This window comes from Ranitomeya variabilis, chromosome 6 (genome assembly GCF_051348905.1).
Source record: "Ranitomeya variabilis isolate aRanVar5 chromosome 6, aRanVar5.hap1, whole genome shotgun sequence".
NCBI lineage: Eukaryota > Metazoa > Chordata > Amphibia > Anura > Dendrobatidae > Ranitomeya > Ranitomeya variabilis.
The window spans coordinates 533,111,887-533,134,814 of record NC_135237.1 but is presented as its reverse complement, the minus strand read 5'-3'; the positions used below and the strand labels follow the sequence as shown (position 1 = coordinate 533,134,814).

At 45.4% G+C, this 22,928-nt stretch overlaps 1 protein-coding gene across 2 annotated transcripts in view; it reads left to right on the top strand.

Moving 5' to 3' along the window:
- RAD21 (RAD21 cohesin complex component) overlaps positions 1 to 15,539 on the top strand; it is a 29,428-nt gene extending 13,889 nt beyond the window's left edge. For both annotated transcript variants that reach the window (XM_077271111.1, XM_077271112.1), the window contains exons 2-14: positions 2,246 to 2,408; positions 2,486 to 2,615; positions 3,327 to 3,426; positions 3,790 to 3,896; positions 4,705 to 4,908; positions 5,072 to 5,200; positions 5,286 to 5,408; positions 6,813 to 7,036; positions 8,625 to 8,772; positions 9,214 to 9,371; positions 9,504 to 9,641; positions 10,648 to 10,731; positions 12,032 to 15,539. In XM_077271111.1, the coding sequence (XP_077127226.1) occupies positions 2,265 to 2,408; positions 2,486 to 2,615; positions 3,327 to 3,426; positions 3,790 to 3,896; positions 4,705 to 4,908; positions 5,072 to 5,200; positions 5,286 to 5,408; positions 6,813 to 7,036; positions 8,625 to 8,772; positions 9,214 to 9,371; positions 9,504 to 9,641; positions 10,648 to 10,731; positions 12,032 to 12,223 (1,881 nt within the window). In that variant the 5' untranslated portion in view covers positions 2,246 to 2,264 and the 3' untranslated portion in view covers positions 12,224 to 15,539. The remainder of the gene's footprint in view (positions 1 to 2,245; positions 2,409 to 2,485; positions 2,616 to 3,326; positions 3,427 to 3,789; positions 3,897 to 4,704; positions 4,909 to 5,071; positions 5,201 to 5,285; positions 5,409 to 6,812; positions 7,037 to 8,624; positions 8,773 to 9,213; positions 9,372 to 9,503; positions 9,642 to 10,647; positions 10,732 to 12,031) is intronic.
- The last annotated feature ends 7,389 nt before the right edge of the window (positions 15,540 to 22,928 follow it).

Below are 22,928 nucleotides of genomic sequence, written 5' to 3'. Positions count from 1 at the left end.
ATCGCCGCATTCAGAATCGCCCGATCTATCAATAAAAAAAAGCATTAACCTGATCGCTAAACGACAAAGTGAGAAAAAAATTCGAAACGCCAGAATTACGTTTTTTTTGTCGCCGCGACATTGAATTAAAATGCAATAACGGTCGATCAAAAGAACGTATCTGCACCGAAATGGTATTAAAAACGCCAGCTCGGCACGCAAAAAATAAGCCCTCAACCGACCCCAGATCATGAAAAATGGATACGCTACGAGTATCTGAAAATGGCGCAATTGTTTGTTTTTGTTGTTTTTAGCAAAGTTTGGAATTTTTTTTCACCACTTAGATAAAAAATAACCTAGTCATGTTAGGTGTCTATGAACTCGTACTGACCTGGAGAATCATAATAGCAGGTTAGTTGTAGCATTTAGTGAACCTAGCAAAAAAGCCAAACAAAAAAGTGTGCGACTGCACTTTTTTGCAATTTCACTGCACTTGGAATTTTTTTCCTGTTTTCTAGTACACGCCATGGTAAAACCAATTATGTCGTTCAAAAGTACAACTCGTCCCGCAAAAAATAAGCTCTCACATGGCCATATTGACGGAAAAATAAAAAAGTTATGGCTCTGGGAAGGAGGGGAGTGAAAAACGAACACGGAAAAACGGAAAAGCCCAAGGTCATGACGGGGTTAATATAGTGTTTGAGCTGCAAGACACAAGATCAGTGTGACAGACCCGTGGGCCACTGATTAACATGTTGGCAAACTGCATCCATCAGAAGGGGCCACATTTCAGTCTCTTAGTGAATGAACAGCTAAATAAATTTACACTTGTTTCAATATGAAAATTGTCTCTTTAGAGAGGAAGCTGATTGCCGCTTCCAATAGGTGGCGCTACAGTTCTAGTTCTTTCTCTGACGTGACAATCTGCATAGTTAGTTATTTCCCCAGAGGAGCATGTATGGCCTGTAAGTCTCCTCACTCTGACATGCCAGGCCTGGCTTGTTACTCCCCCAAGGAGAAACGTTGCCCACATTGGTTGATTGCTGCGACCAAAGTGTCCCAAGAAAGGCTGCTCGCTGCTATTGTAGGCGGTTGCAATTTGGGATCTGTGTGAAGTAGATGCAACTATTTTTTTGGCATTTCAGAATTGTCTAACTCTTGGCCAAACATGACGGTAGCCGCTCTTACAAACATGGCTGCTTGTGGAGACAGCACAGAGCTCAGCTTGATTGTTGCTTTGTATATAAATGTTATTGCCCGTGTAGCAGAGTCCCGGTAACCAAACTGTGTGGTATTGAGTTGTACGTTGGCGAAACCATTGTCTGTTCATTAAAATGTCATAAAACTGGCTCGGTGAAGACCCCGGAGAATCAGACTAGTGGGGGGCTACTCTCTTTCCTACTTTGCAGTCAGTATTTTTAATTCCTTTGTCCCCTTGCCATTTTTTTCCCTCCCGTTTTTCCCAGACCCACAACTTTTTTTTTTTTTTTAAAACATTTCCGTCAATATAGCTGTGAGGGCTTCTTTTTTTTTTTTTTGCGGGATGAGGTGAACTTTTCTTTTGAACGACACCATTGATTTAACCATATAGTGTACTGGAAAATAGTGTGTGTGTGTGTGTGTGTGTGTGTGTGTGTGTGTGTGTGTGTGTGTGTGTGTGTGTGTGTGTGGGGTCCAAGTTCTGTGAAGTTGCAAAAAAAAGTGATTCATTTTTTTTTCCTTTTACTTTCTTTAATAGTCCCCTTAGGAGACTTGGAGCTGCAATCATCTGATCACTTGTGCTATATGTATAACAGAAATCACAGGAGTATCGTAATGATAGGCATGGGGGTCTTCAGCAGACCCTCGACTGTCATGACAACTGTTCGGCGCCTCGCGATCACTTTCCAATGGGAGCATGGAATGACGGGTTTCTTGGTATATCTTGCTGTCAGAGATCTACAGCAGGATTGTGACAGGGTAACAGCCGCGTGTGCAGCACCCACCCATGACTTTTAAAGGCACATGACAGCTAATTAAATCAGATGTCATGTGCGGGGAAAGGTGTGGGTTCAGCGCCGTTACTAGCATCAGTCAGGGACATGACATAGGATGGAAATTTGTCATGTTGTGAAGGGATTAAGGTGGAATCGGTCCCTAAACTACGCCAGGTTGGGCACTCAGCCGGCAGGTGTCGCCCAGATTGGCCACGTTTTTGTGCTCCTGTACTGTTCACCTTGTGGTTTCTACACTTTTGTAAAAGGCCTCATTTCTAATTGTCTTTCAGGTAACTAAAGCGTTGGAAAATGTTCTACGCACACTTTGTCCTGAGCAAGAGGGGGCCGCTAGCCAAAATCTGGCTGGCGGCCCACTGGGACAAGAAGCTGACGAAGGCCCATGTGTTTGAGTGCAACCTGGAAAGCAGCGTGGAGAGCATCATTTCACCCAAGGTAACGAGGCCACGCGTTATAACGACTGTATGGGAGCTGCCCCTTCCATCTGTAACCCGTCCCTGTCGTTTCTCTAGGTGAAGATGGCTCTACGGACTTCTGGTCACCTCCTTTTGGGCGTCGTAAGAATCTATCACAGGAAGGCGAAGTACCTCCTTGCCGACTGCAACGAAGCTTTTATCAAAATAAAGATGGCTTTCCGGCCTGGTGAGTAAAGGCGCTCTGCCGTGTTTTCTGATCTTTTAGCTCATAAGTAATTTTCCATCAAAGTAAAGGAATCACTTCTTGATTGATTTATTTTTCTTTTTTGGGTCTGTCTACAATTAAGTGATGGGCGTCCCATTTATCTGCCAAACCCTACTCCTCCCGCGAAATGACATTTCATGTTATCACTACTGAGCAGAGCACAGGATGCAGTGTCCATGATCAGATCGGCTACGAACTGATCCGTTCAGACATTTAGATTTCAATTTGCGGGGAGATGGTATCTGCTGGTGCTATAATTGAAGGTGGCACGCAATCGCTGCTACTAATCAGGGACTGGACGTGTGCCCGGGACACAGGGTCCCAACCTCCCGCTACCTAACTAAACACATCATGGCGCTTTCTGTTTTCACCAGTTTTTCAGACTTCTGCCATAAAACAAAAAAATATTTCAAGGTTTCTGTACGCAAATATAAATTTTTGCAGCATTTGATAAGTGGCAAAGGTCCAAATAGATATGATGCTCACCAATAGGAATCCTGTTCAGTGCAACATAAATGGACTATTTTTTTTTTCTTTTTCCCCAAAATTGAGTAGCTCTCCGCATACTTATAATTTTTTTGTGTGTGTGCTCCAGCATTTTTTCCTTATTTCTGTAACTGTCTGCAGTTCCCATGAATTAAGACCATAACCCTTACAATACTTTTACTGTAGGTGTGGTGGATTTACCGGAGGAAAATCGTGAAGCCGCATATAACGCCATCACACTGCCGGAGGAGTTCCATGATTTTGACCAGCCTCTGCCAGATCTGGAGTAAGTAAATTAATAATTATTGTTTGTAGCCCAGGTAATATTCATCCACACACTGCCAATAATCTCCGTATGGGTACATGACCAGCCTCTGCCGGATCTGGAGTAAGTAAATTAATATTTACGATTTGCAGCCTAGGTAATATTCATCCACACACTGCCAATAATCCCCGTATGGGTATTGACCAGGCTTGCAGTTTTAACATTATTTCCCCCTGATGAATTTCAATGATTTCAATGATTTCACCCTTCTGTACAAATTATATTAGAGATCCTCAACACAGAATTTTTCCGTCATGTGTGAACATCTTCATCAGCCATTTTTGGTATGTCAGAAAAGTGAATGATCGCCTTCTCTTCCCTCAGTGACATCGATGTAGCCCAGCAGTTCAGCCTGAACCAGAGTCGAGTGGAGGAAATCACCATGAGAGAAGAGGTCGGAAATATCAACATTCTGCAAGACAATGATTTCGGTAGGAATTTGCTTCTTTTGTCTCCCAATCCCTTCATTCAATCGGGTAAATTTGCAAAGTGATTGTAGAAATGAGCAACTTTGCAGAGTGGACTGTGTCCCAGCAAACTGGAAGCTAAAAAGCTGTGGAGCGGTGAGCTCCTGTAACTAAGTATAGCCCTCTAGAGTCTTAAAGGGTGGTCCCGGTCAGGAAACTTTACCTGTATTCACAGACCTTAGTTACAAAATGAGTTGTGCTCTTAGTCCAGCGCGAGTCTCCACTGCTGCCCCGCGTTAAGTTTTGACCGTTACATTAGCATCACGGAGCTCTGTGGCTCATGCCATCTGCATAGTCATCGCCACAGGGCTCAGTGATTGGCTGCAGCGGTGTCGATGTGACATCACTGCTGCAACTGAGCCAGCAGCAGACACGGCTGGACCCAAGGAGGGTAAGTGAAGCGCACATTATTTTCAGTGAACTGTACTTATAGGGAAACGTTTTCTAAAAGGGAAATTAAACTCTCTTTAATTGTGGTGTTCAGTTTGTGCTGATTACCTGAAGAACGAACAAATGACATTAGCTCATCACATGCTAACAAGTACAACAAAGCCACAGTATGTGATTGCCGTCCTCAAGACGCGGGATATTATGCACAGTGGCCAATGTCTAAAAAGGATTGATAATATAGGTGCACAATTGGCCCTTTTTATTTTTTATCTTTGTGATCTGCATTAAAGTATCAACTCTGGATTACATATTTGCTACTAAACTCTTAGTTCGCTGGTTGCATATAGATTCTTGCTGCATTAATGGATTATCGATATTGCAGGTGACTTTGGCATGGATGACCGAGAAATGATGCGGGAAGGTAGTGCGTTTGAGGACGACATGTTGGTCAGTACCAGCGCCTCCAACCTGTTACTGGAGCCGGAGCAGAACGCCAGTGAGCTCAATGAGAAGACCAACCACCTGGAGTTTGAGGAGCAGTACAAGGATGACAACTTTGGAGAGGTCAACGACGGCGGCATACTGGGTATGGATCACAGCTTACCGACCAGTTAGTTGTAGGCAGGATGAATGTTGGTGGTCTTATTATAAAGGTCAGGCAGGAGACGTGTACGTGTGTGTGGCTTTCATAAAAAATATATATATATAAAATATATTCTTATCCGATTTCTCCCGTTCTGTTTCATCAGATGATAAACTCTTAAGCAATGATGGAGGCGGCATCTTCGACGATCCACCAGCGATTCCGGAGGAAGGAGTTGTAATGCCGCAGCAGCCTCCCCGCGAAGATGACATGGATGATGACGATGTTGTTTCAAGTGAGTGTCTGTCTTACTCACAAGTGCTTTAGATGTTTGCTCCTTGATGGCGCATCTGACCCTCATGCCCTCTCTTGGCTTTCAGTGGGTGGACCAGACAGCCCTGATTCTGTGGATCCTGTGGAGCCCCTGCCCACCATGACCGACCAGACTACTTTAGTTCCCAATGAAGAGGAAGCTTTTGCACTGGAGCCTATCGACATTACAGGTAACATTACAATTTATACAATCGTGGTTAATTAGGTGATCAGGTGGGAATGGATCTTAATAAAAGATGGTTGTTCTAGATTTTCATTAAAGGGGCATGTGTCCTCAGAGAAACGACTTACTGGTTAAACCAGGTATTAGGCTGGTTTGACATTTGCGGTTGTGTCCGCAGCGTTTCATACGCATACATCCGCATGCATCTTGATTTCCTATCTTTTACGTTGTAGACGCAGGTGCATGCGTTTGCTTCGTGGTCTGCGGCTGACGCACCATGTTACAATTTTTGTTGCTGCAAATTTCGGCCACCATACACATGCAGACGCTTGCAGAAGGAGTGCATCAAATAAACGCATTACAGTCTATGGGAACGCATGTGTACGCAACTGCTTGCGTTTGCACCAGGGTTTATATACAGAAATCCCATGAGACATGCCCATTGGGCGTAGCTTGTGTCAAGAAAATTATTCTTGAAACAGTTTTTCCTATCAAACGCATGCGCATAAGAAACGTGAATGCGTGCAAATGTTGAGGTTTTTTTTATAAGTCATGCGTAAGTTGATGCAGAAAAAAACGCAGCGTTATCATGCATGCGTTTTGCATTGCGGTTGCGGACGAGATGTTGCAGACTCAACCGCAAATGTGAACCTAGCCTTAATGTTGATTTATTTGTATTCATTTTTTTTTAATGGTTACATTTTATACTTCATATCTTGCAATATCCCAGTTGTGACCTGCTCTTTCAAAAAAGCTAAATTGACACTGGCAGCAATAGAGACCCAGACCAGATTTATCACTACGACTAGTAAACGTGCCGCCCTGTAGTCCTCCATTTGCATGAGCTCTGTATAACCCCTTCCCCCACCAGTGATGGTAGTTTGGCAGATTTGTGCCTATGCAGAGTACACCAATCAGTGGTGTGTTCATGATTATACACAGTTCTGTATTTTGAGAATTGAAAGATCTGCAACATTTAAGTGTTTTTATAAAAAACGAATTTCAGCAAACAGCTCAGTAAGTGACACATTGCTCGAATGCGGGTCTCTGCCCCTACATCAAGCTGCTTTCAGATGGGGTAGTAAAATCTGGTGACAAATTCCTTTCAGTGTGGGATAAAAAGGATTCTGATGATGAATTCCTTTGTTTATGCCTTGCTTATATAGCGTTATCGTATTCTGCAGCAGTTTAAAAGACATCACTGTCCCCGATGGGGCTCACGATCTAGATTCCCTATCACCGTCTTTGGAGTATGGGAGGAAACCAGAGTACCCCGAGGAAACCTACACAAACATGGGGAGAACATTCAAACTCCTTGCATATATTGTCATTGGTGGGATCTGAGCTCAGGACCCCAGCGCTGATTAATCTTGATTAATCTGTAATGAATAATCCCCTTTAATGTCAACAGTTAAGGAAACTAAAGCCAAGCGGAAAAGGAAGCTGATTGTAGACAGTGTAAAGGAGTTGGACAGTAAGACCATCCGTGCCCAGCTGAGCGACTACTCCGACATAGTCACCACCCTGGACCTGGCGCCCCCCACAAAGAAGCTGATGATGTGGAAGGAGACGGGTGGCGTGGAGAAGCTCTTCTCTCTGCCTGCTCAGCCTCTGTGGAACTCCCGACTTCTGAAGGTAAATTTTCCTGTTCGTAGCCACAAGACTTTTTTCTATTATTATACATTTTTATAGCGCCATTTATTCCATGATGCTTTACATGTGAACGGGGCAAATATAGACAAGTACAATAAACATGAGTAAAACAAGGCACACAGACGTACAGGAGGAGGGAGGACCCTGCCCGCGAGGGCTCAGTCTGCAGGGGACGGGTGAGGATACAGTAGGAGAGGGTAGAGCTGGTTGTGCGGCGGTTCAGCAGACAGAGGATGGCTGTAGGCTTGTCGGAAGAGGTGGGTATTCAGGTTCTTTTTGAAGGTTTCTATGGTAGGCGAGAGTCTGATGTGCTGGGGTAGAGAGTTCCAGAGTATGAGGGAAGCAAAGGAGAAGTCTTCTATGCAGTTGTGGGAAGTAGAGATGAGGGGGGAGTAGAGGAGGAGATCATGAGACGATCGAAGGTTGCGTGTAGATAAGTACCAGGAGACCATGTCACAGATGTATGGAGGAGACAGGTTGTGGATGGCTTTGTATGTCATTGTTAGTGTTTTGAACTGAAGCTTCTGGACAATAGGAAGCCAATGAAGGGCCTGGCAGAGAGGAGAGGCTGGGGAATAGCGGGGAGATAAGTGGATTAGTCGAGCAGCAGAGTGTAGGATGGATTGGAGAGGTGCTAGAGGGGAGGCCAGAGAGTAGGAGGTTGCAGGTTGTCAAGGCGGGAGATAAGGGCGTGCACTAGTGTTTTTGTGGTTTTAGTCAAGGAATGCAAGGATTTGGTAAATGTGCGAGTTTGAGTCGGCAGGAGGAGGCAAGGGCTTTGGATATGTGGCTTGATAGAAAGGGCAGAGTCAAGGATCACCCCGAGGCACCGACCATGCGTGACCGGGCAAAGTGAGCAGCCATTGACATTGATGGAGGGGTAGAGTGAGATGGGGAAAGATGAATTCTGTTTTGTCCATGTTTAGTTTTAGAAAGCGAGCAGAAAAGAAGGCCGAGATAGTTAGACATTGAGGGATTTTGGTCAGTGAGGAAGTGAGGTCAGGTCCAGATAGGTAGATCTGCGTGTCATCGGCGTAGAGATATTGTAAACCGTGGGATTCTATGAGCTGTCCCAGGCCGAAGGTGTAGATGGAGAAGAGCAGGGGCCCTAGGACTGAACCTTGTGGAACACAGACAGGGGGCGAAGTGAGGAGGTGGTGTGGGGGTGGGAGACACTGAAAGTCCAGTCTGTTAGATATGATGAGATCCAGGATAGGGCCGAGTCAGTGATGCCAAGAGATGAGAGAATCTGTAACAGGAGGGAGGGGTCCACAGTGTCGATGGCAGAAGACCGGTCCAGGAGGAGGAGGACAGAGTAGTGTAGAAGGCAGTGGACAAGTCCAGGAGGAGGACGGAGTAGTGTCGCTTGTTCTTGGTTAGTAAGTCGTTAGTCACTTTAGTTAGGGCAGTTTCAGTTGAGTGATGTGGTCGGAAGCCAGATTGTAACAGGTCAAAGAGGGGACAGGAGGAGAGGTGGGAGGACAGTTCTGTTCCCAGTTTTGTTCTGGGCTAATGTCTTAGTGTGAATATTTGCTCCTTTACTCAGTACCCATCTGTTTTGTCCTGTCAGCTGTTCACTAGATGCCTCACCCCTGTGGTACCTGATGAGCTCCGAAAGAGAAAGAAAGGAGGTGAAGCCGACAACTTGGACGAGTTCCTGAAGGAGTTTGAGAATCCTGATGTTCCAAGAGAGGAGATGAGGCAGCAGGATGTTATCGGTACGTGCTCAGCATTTGCCACTTCTGCTTTACCTTCTAATAACAATGGGGTCAAATACTCCATGATGGTTACGTGTGGGTTGAAAATGAAAGGGGTCGTCCCATCTTATTAAATTGGTAAAATTGTAATGTACTGGTCAAAAGCTGCCTCTGCCACCAAGATGGGTGAAAGCACAGTTCTGAGCTGTGCCATCACACCCTCTCTGGAGGATGGAAAGTGAGAACCCGTTGACTGTCATGGAGTGATGTATTGATGACCTGGCACATGCACCAATTGTTTGTTTGCTGCTTCCGCGATGGCTAAATGTAAACTGTATGGAGACTACTCACCAGCACTCCACAACTAACACTGATGGGCTTTCATCCGGCCTTTAATCCGAGACTTTCTAACTAGACGGCTGCTCATTATGTTTTAGTAAAGTCTTGTCTTGTGCCCTATAGATCAGCCCATCTTGGAGGAAGCTAGCAGACTACAGGAGTCCATGATGGAGGGAAGCAGGACTCATCTGGATGAAACCGTGATGCCACCACCTCCTCAGCCACAAGAGCAAGGCGTGAAACGCGACTCCCAGCAAATGGAGCCAGAGCCATTACTGCCGGTGAGTGCCAGCCTGCCGAATCGCTGATTGTGCACAGCGTACACCAGATACATTGGAAACGCTTGCTTCTATTTGGCAGGCGTGAAATCTACGTATAATTGCACATTCACATTGTGGGTTTTTGTATTGCAGCAGGAGCCAGAGCCTCAGATCGAGATGCCACCAGTGGAGCTTCCTCCTGAGGAACCGCAGAATCTTAACGACCTGATCCCCGAACTCAACCTCATTCCTGAGAAAGAGAAGGAAAAAGAGTTTGAGGAGGAGGAGGAGGTAGGGATCACCGTGCTTGTGTGCTAAAGATAACCACCTAAAAGGGGGAGTTTTTAACTCACGGGGGTTAATCATGGGCTTCAGAAAATTATCTCCTTCACTTATGTGTTTAAAAAAAAAAAAAAAAAAAAGGCTCACTTAGGCTACGTTCACATTTGCGTTGTGCGCCGCAGCGTCGGCGCCGCAGCGCACAACGCAAACAAAAACGCGGCAAAACGCACGCTAAAACGCTGCGTTTTGCGCCGCATGCGTCGTTTTTGGCCGAAAGTTGGACGCAAAAAAAATGCAACTTGATGCGTTTCTTGCGTCCAACGCTTGCGGCCATGCGGCGCAAAACGCAGCACAACGCATGTCCATGCGCCCCCATGTTAAATATAGGGGCGCATGACGCATGCGGCGGCGCCCGACGCTGCGGCGCTGACCGCAAATGTGAATGTAGCCTAAGAACAGCATTTATAGGGACTCTTGTCACCAACTTTGTACATCAGCAACAGACCCCATGGCCATGTAGGTCTTAAAAATACAAGGTAATGGATGATGTGAAGACTCCCAATCGCTCCAACCCTGCAGGAGTATTTTTTTTTTTATGTTTTCCTGCCGCGTGGATCTCTGCCCCGGTTGGTGTCTTGTCATGTTTCTAGCCCTTTGTGCTCGGGGTCCGCAGCCTTCACTATTGTCCCCATCTGTAATTTCCACCTGCAGTATAGCTTTTGGCACAGTCACCGATGTGTGTGCTCCTGAAATGACACCACAGTACGTCGTCATATCTCCAGCCAACTAAACACATCTGTGGTTTTAACATCTCAAAAAAATCTGTTTCACCAAATATTTTCTGAGGAGACTGGAGAGTCATTTGCGATGTACCAGACAAGCGGGTGGTTTAATACGAGAGCTCGGTGCTCCGGAGATAGTGAGAAATATGAATTTGTTTTCTCCTTGGCTTGATATCCTATGAATATTGATCAGGACTCGCAGATGTTCCTCATTGCTGTTCTTGTTACTGCAGGAGGAAGACACCACCGGGACGGAGCAGGACCAGGAGGAACGGCGCTGGAACAAGAGGACTCAGCAGATGCTGCACGGCCTTCAGGTACTGTGCCGATAGTAATCGCCGACACCTCGTATCTGTATAGTTTTATCTCTCTACGCTGGTGGATGAGTGACGCGCACCATCACTGCATCCTCATCCATTATAGCCCTGCACGTGAAAAAAATCTATCGAGCTTTTGGGGTCCTTTGTGCTGTTTTATTGAACTATAAATAATTTCACAGATGATCCCATTATACGCATCAGTTTTTCCCATTGCATATAGACACGTGTACAAATACATTTTTTATGTCTAGACTTTTTTTTTTTACTAAACCTTCGGGGCATATGCCTTGTAATGCCGATCCAACAGTAAAGGGATTAGTATTGGCCCTTTGCATTTAAAGCCATTTCATAAGCGGAGTAAAAAATTTACCTGGGGAATAATCCTGACTTTTTTATCTTTTTTGTAAAATTAATTGCGGGTTAGTGTTTGTTACAAGGCCAGGTACATGCTTCTCGGTACTCACATCCTGGGCCCAATAGTAAATATGGCTTTTACAGGCCTCATCCTGTACCTGCGCCTCGTGCCTCTGATTCTACCTCCACATACACGGTGCGATGCAGGTGCAGCATCTGGAGCTCCTGGTCTGAACGCCTTGTGCCATCTCCGCTACATGGGTCAGGGCACAATGTACATGTAGCTATATAGGTGGTCACTGACTAGTTGGCCCTCCCCATTGGATAAGTATATACATATTCACCTGCTGGTTACTAAAGGACTGTGACCTGCTCTTCAGATTTGCTAAAGCTCATCCACCATGGCTTATCCCACTTGCCAAATGGGTCATGGTTCTCCAAAGTCTAGGAAGTGAAAGTAGTAAATCTACCCTTTAGTTAAAATAGTTTAAAGGGATTGTCCAGCAGATACTTGTTTTTAGGCATGGATGCTTTTAACATTATAAAGGCACACTCTCCTAACAGCAGCTCCGTGTATCCAGTGTAGGACGCTCAGTATGGAAGTCACATGACCACTGAAGCCAGGGATTTGCTGCATCGGTCATGTGACTAACAGAAGAGCGTGTCATTGGATGATTCTCTGATGTGTTGTAGTCACCTGACTGCTGCAGCCAATGACATACTTCATTGGTCCAGTGGCGTCTGAGAGGACAGACGTTTCTTCCTGAGCCAGGACAGATCCCCGGAGCGTCCTACACTAGATCGATGCAGCTGCTAGTAATGGATTATACCTCCGTTTATTATTTTAAAAGCATCCAATGAAGAAAAACACTTTTTGACAACCTCCTTTAAATCTTAGGTTTTGGGCTTTGCTGATTTTTTTTTTCTGTTTTTTTATTTGCAGCGAGTCCTCGCCAGAACCGGCGCCGAGTCCATCAGTTTGCTTGACCTGTGTCGAAACACAAACCGGAAGCAAGCAGCGGCCAAGTTCTACAGCTTCCTGGTCCTTAAAAAGCAACAGGCCATTGAACTTACCCAGGAGGAGCCCTACAGCGACATCATCGCCACGCCAGGACCCAGGTTTCATGTGGTGTGATTTGGCTTTCTGCATCCGCCAAAGCAAGCGACTTCCCAGCCTGTACAAATCCTGCCTGCCGGAGCTCGCATGGCAGAGCGGCGTGATGAAAAGTGACCCCCATGCCGATCAGCACCGGCTCACGCTGGTCATGTCACACAAGGCTATCCTATTGGCTCATGGCTGGTTTCAAATGTAAAAAGTTTGTCCCGTTTTTATTTTATTTTTCCAATGCAACATCTATTTTTTATGGGTTTTAAATGTGGATGGGTGAATGTGATCTCCATCGTCTTTAGTCACTGACTCATTTTACAAGTTCTGCTGAGGTTAAAAAAAAAAAAAAAAGTGTTCAGAGTGCGGTGAGCAAATGTGGAGGGCAGCAGTGTGCAGTGTTGGCCGCCATAAGCATCGCAAAACCCAGTTTTACACTTTTTTTTTTTTTTTTTTTTTTTTTTTTATTGTTTTTGCGCTCCGCTGTTTGTTTGATTGGATAGAAGAAGTTACCTCTATTTTCAACGTTTTTGGTTTTAAAGTTGCAGAAATATTTCCTACTAAGTATTTACTATCTGGATCTCCTCCTCTTTCACTTGCTCTTTGATTTTTCACCATTGGCCTTTTTTTTTCACCCTGTTCTTGTTCTTCTGAGTTTTCTATTAACCCATCTATGTTCCTGGTAGTTCCAGACAATTCTTTTAGTTTTTTTTTTTCTATTTCCAGTTTAATTACTTATGGTCAACAATTTAATATTCCTGACACCTCCTAATTCACACCTAGTCCGACGTGTGGTCTCATGGAGGAATGCATGTATAGACCTGTGCTCACTGGGTCTTCGGGGGCCGGAAAAATCTGTCATGACTATCAATATCAAGTCTATGACCTCCACGTGTATCGATAAGATCCTTAAGACTTATCTGCAATGTAAATCTACTGCAATGATATCGGATGCAGATTTTGTTGCAGAAATGCGGCAGATTTTCTTCACTTGCGTAGTTGTTGGCGACATAATTCAATAGCACTAATCATTTAACATTGCGGATTTCGGGAAATCTCATTCACTGCCCAGCTGCTATAATGAGGAGCTGAGACAGAATATTTTCTGCCTATGCAGAGAACATGCTGCTGGCAGGATTCCCACTCGTATATGGCTCAGGTCTATGCGTCGGTATAGAAGTGTCTGTACTTTTAGTACCAAATTAAATGGCTTCTGGGCATATAACCGAGGACTTATCTTCGCAGCCCACCAAGCTGTGTAACTTCCCTCACTACTCACCCGGGACCCCCAGAACTAGAACACAAGGCGACTTCCCTAGGAATGGCCAAATCTGTCTTTGTTTTGTTTTCATTTGGGTTTTTTATTGGCTCTTATTCTACTTTTGTAAATTTAAACTGAGTGTAAATAATGACATTTTAGTAGTATTTTAAGGCATTAAAGGAAAGCTAAGTAATGTATGTTTTGGGGTTTTTTGTTTTTTTTTTGCATTCAAGCATAAAATCTTAGTTTAATTTCCCCAAAATGTACAGAGAAGGGGATAAGATTACCCCCCTGGAGAATGAACGCTCTGTCAATCTTTGTATCTGATCTGGCAGCATTTTTCACGCCGACAGGATGATCATATTATTTTCCAATAATAATAGCTATAGTTCTTTTGTCTTGTTTAGACATTTCCAGGAGAGACGACAGGTAACCGTGACACAGTTCTTTAAAATTAAAGATTCTTCATTGTGTATCTTTGTATAATGACCTTTCTGCTGAGAAAGTCCATTAATTTCCCAGTCTGTCCGGCCATAATGTAGGACGTGCGAGGCCGAGGTGAAGGCGATGCCCTGCTGGACCTTACTGGTATACAGCTCCTGTATCATGTCTCACATATCGCCATATATCTGTATGTGTACGTTCCGGCCATAAATACTGCACACTGCTGTGTTTTGCCTCTTTGATTTCCAAAAAATACACAAATTTAAAATCTTTATCAAGCCTGGCTGATATTGTAGATCATTTATTATATGTGTATAAAGATCATGTTCTACTACAGCTCCCAGCATGCCCTGACAGCTGTAGCCTCTCTGTTTATGCTGGAAGTTATAGTTTTGCAGTGGGGAATGGCAGGTCAGTACAATATTTCACTAATGGTCCCTTTAATTTCCTATTTAAGATCTTTTTAATTTATTAAAGTTGACTACAAAAAATACAATTTCATAAATGACTATATCTGAGCTAAAGTTTTGGCGCTGTTTAATATTTCATTAAAGGGCTATTCCCATCTCCAAGATCGTATCCCAGTATGTAGTAGGTATAATAGCAAATACCTACAAATTGCAATTTAGTACAGTTCTTCTGGTTTGCTGTGTCACTTACCCCTTTTGCAGGGCATTACAGTAGCTTAGGTATCCATGGTTACGACCACTGATAATGTGACAGTTCTTACTGGTCATAACCATGGATACCAAAGGCGGCGTCAATGCCCTGCACATGGTGTAAGTGACATAGCGAATCAGTAGAACTATATACTACAGTTGTAATTAGAGGTATTTGCTAATATTATACCTACTACATATTGGGATATCATCTTGGAGCTGAGAATACCGCTTTGTCTATGGGCCCATACACCGCTGAGTAATTCTGTCCGGCGATTTACACAATCGTTGACCCACCGCATTTAAGGGCATCCAAAATATCACAGGTTTAGTCACACCTAAGTGCTCTGCATTGGCCAATTTGAATTTTAAGTCTGCGTGCGTATCTGCCAGCCACCACTAGAGGGAGCCTAGAGCATCCTGTATGCAGTAACCTCTCCAGCTCCCTCTAGTGGTGTAGGTTTTCATCATTCAGTTTGTCTATGGAGGTAATTTGGAGCTTTGGAGCTCTGACCGCTATACAAGGGATTTCGAGAGATAACCGGCACAAAATTTCTGGCTTTAAATATGATTTGCCGTTAAAAAGAGCTTCACTTAATTTTTTTTTTCTACAGTCTTACATTGTCATCCACCAGGCTTTAAAGGGTATTACTCCCCCCCCCCCCCCCCCAACCACACAGGGGAGAAAACAAGTCAACGAAATTAATATTTTAAGCATTTTTCGTGCAGTTTCCCCATCCACAATAATGTAAAAAAAAAAAAAGCTTTACGCGTGCTTTGCTCTTTTCTATATGACGTGCCTCCGAGCCCCCTCCCCACTTTGTATAAAGATATTGTAGATAACGTGGATGTTCTAATTATAGAGATTAATCTTGTTACACCATTTGGTCGGTTTTCATCGCTTCTTGAGAATAATTGTTCCTGAATATAGTTGATATGCCGTGTTATGTATAACTTTTCTAATAAAAGCCTTGATAATCTGCGCTCCCGTGTTGGTTTCATTATCGGGGAATTTACAGTAAGATGAACTGATCGCCGGAGTCTTTATATAGAGAAGTCCCTTTGGCAGTAGGAGGCCGGTCCCGGCATGGGTGTGCGGTAAACAAGTCCTCGGAGAACATCCCCGCACCTAACACCATTGTACTGTAGGTGCAAGAAAATCACATCATCACATTGCAAACGCATTACACACCGATGACCATACAGAGAACACTTGTGCGACTCTCAGCAAAGAGACTAAGACCGATTTTTCCATACGTTTAGTGCAGTGATTCCCAAACTCCAGTCCTCACGGACCCCACGGGTCATGTTTTCAGGATTTCATTAGTATTGCGCAAGTAGTGGAAGTATTATCAAGGCATCAGGAATTTTCTCACCTGTGCAACACTATGGAAATCCTGAAAACATGACCTCTGGGGTCCATGAGGACTGGAGTTTGTGAAATACTGATTTAGTGTGACCCCGGCCTAAGTGCAGCTCGGGGATGAGAGTGTAAGGGCAGCTCTGGGATCTCGGGGATGAGAGTGTAAGGGCAGCTCTGGGATCTCGGGGATGAGAGTGTAAGGGCAGCTCTGGGATCTCGGGGATGAGAGTGTAAGGGCAGCTCTGGGATCTCGGGGATGAGAGTGTAAGGGCAGCTCTGGGATCTCGGGGATGAGAGTGTAAGGGCAGCTCTGGGATCTCGGGGATGAGAGTGTAAGGGCAGCTCTGGGATCTCGGGGATGAGAGTGTAAGGGCAGCTCTGGGATCTCGGGGATGAGAGTGTAAGGGCAGCTCTGGGATCTCGGGGATGAGAGTGTAAGGGCAGCTCTGGGATCTCGGGGATGAGAGTGTAAGGGCAGCTCTGGGATCTCGGGGATGAGAGTGTAAGGGCAGCTCTGGGATCTCGGGGATGAGAGTGTAAGGGCAGCTCTGGGATCTCGGGGATGAGAGTGTAAGGGCAGCTCTGGGATCTCGGGGATGAGAGTGTAAGGGCAGCTCTGGGATCTCGGGGATGAGAGTGTAAGGGCAGCTCTGGGATCTCGGGGATGAGAGTGTAAGGGCAGCTCTGGGATCTCGGGGATGAGAGTGTAAGGGCAGCTCTGGGATCTCGGGGATGAGAGTGTAAGGGCAGCTCTGGGATCTCGGTCACGCCTCAGTGGGCCTGCTATCTGGAGATTGGGCAGGACTGATCCATACGTAGAGTGCGCATTTTGGATTAGTCAGAATATGCTGCAAAAGAAGTTAGATAAAAGAAGTAATGTAATGTGAACTTGTCCCACACAATGGGAGTCTGCAATCCGCTTTAAAAGACAAATGCCGCCATGTACCGTAATTGGTTTATAGGTGTTGTCCCTGCTGTCACATTCCCTTTAATCGTGGACCTAGGTGTTGAAACAAGCGGGTTCCTCCATTGAGTGCTAGGCCCATCACCTTAAATCAGCTGACTTTGGGTAGCAGTGCAGAGGGTCTTAGAAGCCGATAAACTCCTACTACTAAATCTGCTTTAAAAAAAAAAAAAAGCCTGCCCCAAAAACACATGGAAAATTCTTCTATTAATCATTTATATGGGAAATGCACCTTTTTTTAAAAAAAAAAAAAAAAAAAGTTTTCCTTTACTGAAAAGCTTTGGAAAAACACCTGGTGGAAAATAGAAAGTGCCTGCCGCTTCTTTGAAGCTGATCCTGATGGAATCCGCTCAAAAGCAAGCACTGTTCAATCAAAAGGCTAAATACAAAACTTTTCCAAAACTCATCAAAACCGCTTAAAAAGAAAACTCTCCAAAGAAGGAACGTTTCCTGAAGTGGTTTCTGTTTGAACACCCGTTATTGTACATTGTATTTGAACACCTCGAAAAGCTGTGTGTGAATGTGGCCTTAGAGATTTGGCCAGCAGTTTCAGCACTTTTCAAAACTTCGGACATCTTTATGTCAAAAGTTTCCTGAAATTGCAGTTACTCTGAAAGGTGAAACTTGGATCACCTTGAATTGCACAAGTCTCGGAGAAGTTTTCCATGGCGGAGCTGACTCTTCCTTTTCTCAGTCAGATAAGTCTGTCGTTCTGTTCCTAATCCGATCTAGCTTTGTGCCAAATACCAAGATGGTAACAAACACAAGTCATATATTAGATAAGAGGGGCCTGTTCCAATCTAAGAGCCGTCGGCTTCCGCAGCCTGATGTGGATATAGATTTTTCTGCCACGTAAAGGAAATCTGAAGATGCCTCGCTTTGCAGTTTTGTCAGATGAATCTCTTGCCGGAATCCTCCTAGTTCAGTGTGAATAATTGTCCTACAACTTCCACAAACTTACATTTCTGTACTATATTCTGGATTATCAAATGTCTTGGATATTCCGACGCTGATATAAACATTACAGGCCTAAGCTGATACAAATGTTCCAAACCCTACCCAACCTTAGGACTCATTCACAAGGCAGTATTTTCCACGTAGCAGAAAAATGGTGTGATTATTCTGATCTAAGTACGGTTCGAATTTTTCACGGACCTATAGATTTGGATTCCCGATTCGGTCTATGAAAATTGGACCCCACCCGGATGTCATCTAAGTACGGTTCGAATTTTTCACAGACCTATAGATTTGGATTCCCAATTCGGTCTATGAAAATTGGACCTCACCTGGACGTCATCAAAGTGTGGTTCGAATTTTTCATAGACGTATAGATTTGTATTGCTGATTTTGATCCGACCCTTGACTATAAATCAGACATGGCACCAATGTTTTCTGTGGACCACTGGGTTCAAAGAAAAAATTAAACGTGCACAGCCCAATAGAATATCGTGGGTACAAGTGCTATCTGTGAAAAACATGGATAGCACTCGTACGAGAAAATCGGATGTGTGAACGAGCCCTTAGGCTACTTTCCCATGGTTTATTAGCAAGGACCTTGTCTTTTTACCGACTTTGATCCTATAGTGATCCACACCTAGGACAGCAGAGCTGTCAGAGATCTCTGCCTTTCGGCCATAATACTTGTGCACAAACCGTAAAGGACATTATACCACATCAAGGATTGACGATAAAATGGGTAAAGTCTCCACTGCCGGCAGAAGAGTGATAAGGAGTCAGGAATTCAGAAATGCGATTTATTGATCAACGCGTCGCGAAGTGTCACATGGCTTCATCAGGACAAACCGCAGCAGTTTACGGTACGTGCACGTTTTCTTTGGTGCGTCTGAGCCACCGAGTATTCCTGGGCAAAGCCACTCCAAAAGAACACCGTCAATCCTTTTCCTGATTGTACTCGCAGGCGCCATCGTTTTCTCTTTCTCTTCATTTTACACCACAGTGGCGAGCGACTTTCAAGAATGAACGTGTGACTTTTATCTGCTTCACGGTTTCCAGACCCTGAAGACCAAAGAAGTAACAAAAGAATGAACGTGCACACAAGGTCATTTTCAAAAAGTCGTCATGTGCACATTCCCTAAGGGTTTGTTCAATATTGAGGTTTTTCAGGAGTTTTTGGAACCGAAAACTCTCTAAAATCCTCCTCAAAAACATCTTACAAAACCCTTTCAATTCATTTCTATGGCAAATTCACCGTTTCTAAGGGAGGATTTTGGAGAGTTTCCATCCTAAAAACTCAATGTGAATACAACCTGAGGGTTTGTGCTCAGGACGTCTTTAGGATGCTGACGCAACCGCCAGGAGTTTTTGTAGGCAAAGAACTTCAGGGGAAAAATTTTTAATTATTTTAATCTCTATAACTAGCGATAGAATGAACGTTACTTCATTTAACCCCTTCAGTTTCTGAACCCTCAATTTGTTAAAAGACGTAAGGAAAGTCTGATCATGTGCTGTTGGGGCCTAATAGTGTGAGTAGGAAACTGTAGGGATATTAACCTGTATATAGGGGGCTGTGGGGGCCATTATACTGTGTAGGGAGCAGTGAGCACATCATATTGTTTATGGAGGGATGTGGGGGCCATCATACTGAATATAGGGAGCTGTGAGGAACATACTGTATACAGGTGGTTGTGGGAGACATCATACTTTATTTAGGGGAGCTGCGGGGCCCCATATTGTGTATAAGGATTTATGGGAACATTATAATTTACATAGGGTATTGAGGGGTCCACATACTGCATATAGGGAAATGAGGCGATACTATCCTGTATATAGGGGGTTGTGGAGGCCCAATACTGTATATATTTGGATGTGTAGGCCATTTTACTATATGTAGGCAACTGAAATGCCCCATATTGTATATACGGGGCTGTGGGGACCCCAATATGTATACAAGGGAGCTGTAGGGACCATGGTACTGTATATAGAGAAAGTGTAGGGACATACTGTATAAATGCACTTGTGGGGTCATATCGTATACAGTGAGCTGTGGGGAAATCATACTGTATGTAGGGAAGCTGTTGGGCCATCGTATTGAATACAGGGAGCTGTGGGGATCATCATTCTGCATATAGGGGGCTGTTAAGGCATTTGTGGACATTACTGTTGCGGGCACTTCAGGGGAGAATAGTTAATATTAAATGCACCCTTAGAGGCATCTTAACATTATAAGGGAACTCGGGGGCGCACAGGAAGCATTATTATTTTCTAGGTGCAAAATGTGATCACTTACTTTTTTGGGCGCTCACAGAGGGCTCTGTCACTTTCTATGGAGCATTTTTACGATCTGGAGGGCACAAAGGGGCAATTTTGTTATGTAAGGGGCAGAGTGGTGGCATGTGGGGCAGTGAGAGGAGCGCAGTTACCATGTCACAGCAGGGGTAGTAAGGACAATCACAGCAACGCAGGCTCCGCAGTGGGGTATCAGCAGGAATGGGAGTTTGTGCCGGTTGGGAACAGATGGAGACGGTGCAAGAAATGTCAAATGTCTTTGTTGTAATTCTACAGACACTTGTTGCTGAAGAAGTCATGTCGGTCTGAGCCAGATGGAAAATAGATGAAAAATGAATGACTCCAAGAGAGAGCATCACCTCTAAGTCACTGTCTATACTGTATCTGCACTGTCAGCTCTTAACATGATCCTCTGACGTAGCGTCTGTGAGGTGGCCAGGGTGGTAGTCATGGCGAGGGACTGCTTTTCCCGGTACACCCTGGTACCCCACAAAGAAAACATAGTGTTCTGTCTGGGAGTATGTGTGGTGTGGAAGTATTGCATAAAACTCATGTTTGCATTTGCAGATCCAGCTGATTCCATAGTCCCATCTCTGAACGATATCACACACTCAGGAACAGACACCGTATTCCGCTTTAACAATGCAACTTTACTTGACAACAAACAATCCATGGTAGTTTCAGTACAGCACAAGTTCATGTTCTCAGCCTGAGCTTTCCCTGTCAATACTTGCTCCTCCTGGCTTCTGAGATGCTCTTCCTGGCTCTGCAGTCCCATTCTCAGCCTGAGCTTTCCTTCTCAATGCTGGCTCCTCTGGCCTCTGAAATGCTCTTCCAGACTCTGCAGTCCCATACTCAGCCTGAGCTTTCCTTCTCAATGCTGGCTCCTCTGGCCTCTGAAATGCTCTTCCAGACTCTGCAGTCCCATACTCAGCCTGAGCTTTCCTTCTCAATGCTGGCTCCTCTGGCCTCTGAGATGCTCTTCCTGGCTCTGCAGTCCCATACTCAGCCTGAGCTTTCCTTCTCAATGCTGGCTCCTCTGGCCTCTGAAATGCTCTTCCAGGCTCTGCAGTCCCATACTCAGCCTGAGCTTTCCTTCTCAATGCTGGCTCCTCTGGCCTCTGAAATGCTCTTCCAGGCTCTGCAGTCCCATTCTCAGCCTGAGCTTTCCTTCTCAATGCTGGCTCCTCTGGCCTCTGAGATGCTCTTCCTGGCTCTGCAGTCCCATACTCAGCCTGAGCTTTCCTTCTCAATGCTGGCTCCTCTGGCCTCTGAGATGCTCTTCCAGGCTCTGCAGTCCCATTCTCAGCCTGAGCTTTCCTTCTCAATGCTGGCTCCTCTGGCCTCTGAGATGCTCTTCCTGGCTCTGCAGTCCCATACTCAGCCTGAGCTTTCCTTCTCAATGCTGGCTCCTCTGGCCTCTGAGATGCTCTTCCTGGCTCTGCAGTCCCATACTCAGCCTGAGCTTTCCTTCTCAATGCTGGCTCCTCTGGCCTCTGAGATGCTCTTCCAGGCTCTGCAGTCCCATTCTCAGCCTGAGCTTTCCTTCTCAATGCTGGCTCCTCTGGCCTCTGAGATGCTCTTCCTGGCTCTGCAGTCCCATACTCAGCCTGAGCTTTCCTTCTCAATGCTGGCTCCTCTGGCCTCTGAGATGCTCTTCCTGGCTCTGCAGTCCCATACTCAGCCTGAGCTTTCCTTCTCAATGCTGGCTCCTCTGGCCTCTAAAATGCTCTTCCAGGCTCTGCAGTCCCATACTCAGCCTGAGCTTTCCTTCTCAATGCTGGCTCCTCTGGCCTCTGAAATGCTCTTCCAGGCTCTGCAGTCCCATTCTCAGCCTGAGCTTTCCTTCTCAATGCTGGCTCCTCTGGCCTCTAAAATGCTCTTCCAGGCTCTGCAGTCCCATACTCAGCCTGAGCTTTCCTTCTCAATGCTGGCTCCTCTGGCCTCTGAAATGCTCTTCCAGGCTCTGCAGTCCCATACTCAGCCTGAGCTTTCCTTCTCAATGCTGGCTTCTCCTCTGGCCTCTGAGATGGTCTTCCTGGCTCTGCGGTCCCATACTCAGCTTGAGCTTTCCTTGTCAATGCTGGCTTCTCCTCTGGCCTCTGAGATGGTCTTCCAGGCTCTGTAGTCCCATACTCAGCCTGAGCTTTCCTTCTCAATGCTTGCTCCTCTGGCCTCTGAAATGCTCTTCCAGGCTCTGCGGTCCCATACTCAGCCTGAGCTTTCCCTGTCAATGATGGCTTCTCCTCTGGCATCTGAGATGGTCTTCCAGGCTCTGCAGTCCCATACTCAGCCTGAGCTTTCCTTCTCAATGCTGGCTCCTCCTCTGGCCTCTGAGATGCTCTTCCTGGCTCTGCGGTCCCATACACAGCCTGAGCTTTCCTTGTCAATGCTGGCTTCTCCTCTGGCATCTGAGATGGTCTTCCAGACTCTGCAGTCCCATACTCAGCCTGAGCTTTCCTTCTCAATGCTGGCTTCTCTGGCCTCTGAGATGCTCTTCCAGACTCTGCAGTCCCATACTCAGCCTGAGCTTTCCTTCTCAATGCTGGCTTCTCCTCTGGCCTCTGAGATGCTCGTGTTGACTCTGAGGTCCCCATATTCTTGCGCCCACTTTCCCGTACTGGTTCCCACTCTGGTTCCATTCGCTGGGAGGTGAAAAAGGTTCCACTGTCCTAATTGGAGAAGTAGGCCCTGGATTCTCTAAGGGATACCATTGTACCAAGTAGCGGCCAACCACATTCTGCTTTTCCCAAGCGTTCTGTGCCTTTCCTACTGTGTGGCCCTTTGGCCTATTCTGC